Source organism: Chelonia mydas, chromosome 2, assembly GCF_015237465.2.
Source record: "Chelonia mydas isolate rCheMyd1 chromosome 2, rCheMyd1.pri.v2, whole genome shotgun sequence".
NCBI classification, from domain to species: Eukaryota; Metazoa; Chordata; order Testudines; family Cheloniidae; genus Chelonia; species Chelonia mydas.
Window position 1 is genome coordinate 241,173,030 of NC_057850.1, and position 6,000 is coordinate 241,179,029.

General features: G+C 43.5%; 1 protein-coding gene across 4 annotated transcripts in view; it reads left to right on the top strand.

The window, feature by feature from the left end:
• The window catches only part of NCAPG2 (non-SMC condensin II complex subunit G2), a 116,954-nt gene extending 115,816 nt beyond the window's left edge, over window positions 1–1,138 (top strand). For all 4 annotated transcript variants that reach the window (XM_043541548.1, XM_043541550.1, XM_043541549.1 and 1 more), the window contains one exon: window positions 657–1,138. In XM_043541548.1, the coding sequence (XP_043397483.1) occupies window positions 657–708 (52 nt within the window). In that variant the 3' untranslated portion in view covers window positions 709–1,138. The remainder of the gene's footprint in view (window positions 1–656) is intronic.
• Window positions 1,139–6,000: the final 4,862 nt, after the last annotated feature.

Genomic DNA, 6,000 nt, shown 5'->3' on the forward strand with positions numbered 1-6,000 from the left:
GGAGAATGCAGAAATTATACGGATTGGCGGGGAATGGGGAAAATGAGTGAGCATAAGAGGAGGAGGTAGGGGAGTGGAGAGCAGAGATGAGAAGGGGAAATGAGGAAAGGGCAAGACTGGACTTCAGAGGATTAATGCTGTGTATGTGATAGTAAGATGGCAGAGGTAGAAAAGGGCAGTAAATCAAATATTTAGAGAAGTAAATGAACAGTGTTTTAAGTATGTAGAAGGTTAAATATTAAACAGTAACAATACAGCATTTTAAAAATATTTAAATAGAAACTCTAATTGTTCTTCCTTATACCTTTTTAAACGTAGAGAACAGATTAGATCATATTTAAAGCTTGTCAAAACAGAAAAAATTCAGGCTTTTATTCAAACTTTTATTCAAACTTTTTTTGTCAATTTTGAAATTAAAGATTTGACTCTCCGTAGCTATACTGTAATCTATAATCATTCAGAGAGGTGAATGGAAATGCTGAGCAAGATTGTTCCTCTTAAATGTAATCAAACACAACAAGTTCTTTAATTCCTTAAACTAATGGTGTGTAACTTCTCAAAGAAATAAGGGAGTAGCTATTTATTGAAAAGCAAATAGGCAAATGTGTTTCTTTTGCACGTTTTATTCAGCTGCTCACTGATTTCTCTGGTTTCAGAACCGTATATGAATCATCGATGAAAATTTTGGATGACATCTTGAATCCTTGACTGTACCACTGCCTTCAAGTCATGAAAAGTAGAAAGAAGGAAGATGTATTGTTTTTTATAAAGCAAAGGAATATGTTACCTTGAAAAACATATTTAATATAATAGTGAATTGTACCTTATTGGAATGCTTGTATTATGCTAGCTTATGCTTTGTACATACATACATAACTGAAAGTCTTAGCAAGCAAATGAATAACTTTTAAAAACAAATCAGTTTTATATTCCTTTCATATTTAAAACAATTGTGCAGAAACTTTTAAAGTATGCAGAAATGTTTTGTACATACATAGATAATGTATTATTAAAGATTTTGGAATGGCTATGAGGAAGCTATATTGTAGGTATATTCCAAGTATTTCATGTGAAATAAAATCAATACCTTTTATATATTTTTTTTAAAAAAGAGAATTAATAAAATGACTGAACTATCCCTTTGAACAGCATTTTCTTGAACCCTTTGACACTGAATGTCATGGGTTTACCTAAAAGGTAAGGCATGAGCACTTAGGGAAAATAGCAGCTGCTTCTGAATAGCAAAAAGCATTCTACATGGCATACTTACCAGGCCAAATGGAAATGTTTTTTCTATCTGGTCTCAGCAGAGAAGTGTCTCTCCAATGCAGGCTTCCATCTATGTTTTGGATTATATGTAGCACCTAAAAAATCAATGCCTGACAGTTCAGTTAAAGTACTTTGGCAGTCATTTCAGCTTTCCACCCTCCAATAGGTAATCGTTGCAGTTTCAGGGGTGAAAGGCAAACCAACTTCCACTCAAAAGATTTCTTCCTGGATTTCTTGTGCTACCAGTTAGCTAATGTCATGCCATCTCCTAGAGTATTGGCTCATTTGACTAGAGCACGAACAGCTTCCGCAAACTTCCTAGCACAAGTACCTATTTGAGACATTCAAAACAGCAGCCTGTTCATCAGTTTGCATTTTGGTGCTCATTATGCCATTTTCTGTCAGTCAAGAAACTATGCCAGTTTTTGACAGGTTGTTCTATAAATCGCTGTTCAGGTAGACTCCAAGCCTGCCTTTACTTTAATCTGCTGTGAGTCACCTACAGTGGAATGGACATATGTAACCACCTGAAGAAAACGGTTACTTAGCTTTCCACAACTGTCATTCTTAAAGATGTTGCACATGTCCATGCCATGACCCAACCGCCTTCCCCTTTCTTTTGGAGTCTGTCCGGTAAGAAGGAACTGAGTGGGGGCGGCTCCACACTCTTACACCTGTGTGCAGTGGCACAGAGTGACAGAAGGCACTCAAGATGCCCTGAAGGGTACCACTAAGGGAAAAAGTTCTCTAATGACTAACTGTCTACAAGGTATGCACATACTTACATTGGAATGGAAAGGTAGATAACTATTTTTTCCTTACACAACTTTGCTAACAGTACCCAGTCCATTCCTAAGCACAATTGTCAGAGAATATTATGTCACATACGTTCACAAAACAAATTGTTTTAGTGTCTCTGCTAGCTTTTTTGGTTGCAATTATGTCTGCAAGAAGAGTTTCCAAAACCTCTGCTCTTGGGAGGCATGAGTTTTGATGAGTCTTCCCACAGAGACAAGATCATTCTTCACAGTCAAGCATTCTTGGATAGAAACACTTATTTCCATGCATCACAGCAAATTATTGTTCCTGTTTTACCCAAAACCTCAACACCTGAAAAGATTGGGGCACATACCGAGTGTGAGAACTGTTTTTCTTTTTAAACCTAAAGAGTTTGGGAAAATCTTCATTTTTATTCACTTGCTTTCATCCGGAGCATCTGTGCCTAAAAGCATGCAAATCCTCCATAAGCAAGTGGGTCAAACTTTGCATCAGCAAAGCCTACACAAATGTGGATAAATGAATCCTAGAAGCGATCAGAGTCCCTTCAGCACTCTATCCAGGATGCTGCTGTAGACAAAGTGCATTGGCCACCATAGGAAAATCACTAAAGCTGCCAACTGTCTATTAACTCATTAATAAAATACTACATTTCTTGACCTTCATTTCTCTGCTTAAGCTTCTGTGAGCAAGCAGCTGTTCCAAATCATGATCCCCCTAAATACTCATTATACAAATATTTCACGAATGCAAAAATCAGAGAGATTGAATTGCCTCCTATTACTAGAGGTGATCCTTTTTCATTAGTAAGTTGGCCTTGGCATGAATCAGACAGCATGTGGGCTCCAACATCTTTAAGGATACATGGAAATGTATGTCTAAGAGGCTTTCTTTGTGTGATGTCCTTTACTTTCGGCTTCTGCCATCTTATGGACTTCAGCACTGTTCAGATGAGGTAGAGGCGTTGAGCGTGTGATCCCACCTGGAGATATGGAGATGATATGTGGTGGGGGTGGGGCTGAGGGGTTCAGCATGTGGTGGGGGCTCAGGCCTGAGGTGGGGGTTGGTCTGCAGGGGTAAGGGCTCTGGCTAGGGTGAGGGGTCTGGGGTGGGGCCGAGGATGAGGGGTTCAGGGCTGAGGCAGAGCATTGGGGTGAGGGCTTCAGCTGATTTAGTTCGGGTTGGTCCTGCTTTGAGCAGGGGGTTGGACTAGAACTAGACAACTTCCTGAGGCCTCTTCCAACCCTAATCTATGACTCTATGGGGGTGGGGGCTCTGGGGTAAGGCCAGGGACGAGAAGTTTGGGGTGCAGGTTGTTCTGGGGCTGGGGCCATAGGCCTCCTCGCCAGCAGCAGATCCGGGGATGCGGCCAGAGGACTCCCCCAGTCCTTTCCCTGCCAGCAGCAGCTCTGGGGGAGAAGTGCCTCTCCCTGCCGGCTGCAGCACCGGGGCCGGGGGAGAGGCCTGCAGCAGCCCTGCACGCCCCAACTTGCTGCCCTCCCTGCCCACTTCCTACCTTTGTCCTCTCCAGGTCCCTGTGGCTGTGCACCTACACTGCCCTTTATTGCCACACAGCTAAGGGGGAACTTAGGTCAGATCTGGGTTACCTGACGTGAGGTAGGACTGGGAACAAGCAGGCACAGGAATGATTACAGCCACTGGTGAATGCTTTGAGCAGCCGTACCACTGCTACCGCCAGTCTGCTTCCTCCTCCAACCAATGAAGTGATGTAACCAGTCAGGCAGCATACTACAGACCAGCTACCCTATTTAGATTGCACAGAGACTGGTTCTACTGCAGGATCTGATCCTTGACCGTCCCCCACTTCAAGGGTGCCTCCTTGGGGCTGTTTTCCAGGTACTTCTAAGGGAATTCTCACAATACAGCCAGGGTGTGGATGTTCTCTATCAGTTCCCAAAACCACTCATCTGGCGTAGACTTCCTAGTCTCTCCTAACTTGCTGATAGTTGAGGATGTGGTAGACCAAGTACTTTTCCTGTCTGCGAACTGTTATGAGTGGCAGTAGTAGGTTGGAGCAGTTGGGGTGTGGGTTCTCAGTGTAGGGCTTTACAAATGGGGTGTGAAAGATGGGGTGGATCCTCAGGGACTCAGGCAGCTATAACCTGAAGGCCAATGGGTTTACCCATTCTATAATCTTGAAAGGGCCCAGGTATTTGTAGTTGAGTTTGGTGGATAGGCAACTTCATTTAAGGTTCTGAGCAGAGAGCCACACCTTGTCCCCTACAGTCAGACTGGGGCAGCTTGATGCTCTTGGTCCCCATTGGTGTTTGTTGGTTTCTTTGGCAGATTGCAAGAATTCTTTGAATTCCTCGTGTACCTGGCATAGGTGGGAGACTGAATCCACAGCAGTGAGTACTGGGGTGGAAGTGGGGATGAAAGCCATATTTTGCAAAGAATGGACTATGTTGGGTCAAGGCATGGGTTGCATTGTTCTATGCAAATTTGGCATAGAATAGCAGGGGAGCGAGTTGTCCTGCTGGCAACTCAAAAAGCAGCCAAGATACTTTTCCGGATCGACCCTCTCTGTTTGCCCATTAGTCTGTGGGTGATAGGCAGTTGAAGTAAGGGACTTGATGCCAAGGAATGTGAAAAATTCCTGCCAGTACCAGGAGATGAACTGGGATCCCAGTCAGATATAATGCCCGTCAGTAACTTGTGGTAGAAGACATTTTCCAGGACAAGGTGAGCAGTCTCCCATGTGGTAGGAACAGTACAGAATGGGATTAAATGTGCCTGATGACAACTAGGATTCTTCTTCAAATAGATGCAGCCGTGTATTCCATGTAGGTGTCTGGACGCCTAGCACACCAAATCCAGAGAATTCTGCCTAACCGTACCTGTAAGGTGGATGCTCATGCCTCATGGCTGTCACCCTTCTTCTTTGAGTGATTGCTCATATCGATTCTGTCATAAATATAAAGGGAAGGGTAAACCCCTTTAAAATCCCTCCTGGCCAGAGGAAAAATCCTCTCACCTGTAGAGGGTTAAGAAGCTAAAGGTAACCTCGCTGGCACCTGACCAAAATGACCAATGAGGAGGCAAGATACTTTCAAAAGCTGGGAGGAGGGAGAAAAACAAAGGGTCTTTGTCTGTCTATATGCTGCTTTTGCTGGGGACAGAACAGGAATGGAGTCTTAGAACTTAGTAAGTAATCTAGCTAGGTATGTGTTAGATTAGGATTTCTTTAAATGGCTGAGAAAAGAGCTGTGCTGAATAGAATGACTATTCCTGTCTGTGTGTCTTTTTTGTAACTTAAGGTTTTGCCTAGAGGGATTCTCTTTGTTTTGAATCTAATTACCCTGAAAGGTATCTACCATCCTGATTTTACAGAGGTGATTCCTTTTTACTTCTATTAAAAGTCTTCTTGTAAGAAAACTGAATGCTTTTTCATTGTTCTAAGATCCAAGGGTTTGGGTCTGTGGTCACCTATGCAAATTGTTCAGGATCTTTACCAAACCTTCCCCAGGAAGTGGGGTGCAAGGGTTGGGAGGATTTTGGGGGGAAAGACGTGTCCAAACTCCATTTTTGCAGGAACCCAGATAAAGTTTGGTGGTGGCAGTGGAAGTCCAGGGGCAAAAGGGTAAAATAGTTTGTACCTTGGGGAAGTTTTAACCTAAGCTGGTAAAAATAAGCTTAGGAGGTTTTCATGCAGGTCCCCACATCTGTACCCTAGAGTTCAGCGTGGGGAAGGAACCCTGACAAATTCAAATTAGGTGTGCATGTGCCATGTGCACAGCTGTCAGAAACTTTTTCCCCAGTAGCATCCATCGGGTTGGCTGTGGAACCCCCTGGAGTGGCGCCTTCATGACGCTCAATGTATGACCCTGCCAACCCTCCTCAGTTCCTTCTTACCGCCAGTGATGATCATTGGAACTGTGGCGTCTTGCTCAGCAAGTTCTACCACGTTTCCTTAGCCTCATTTGTTTTTCTCCT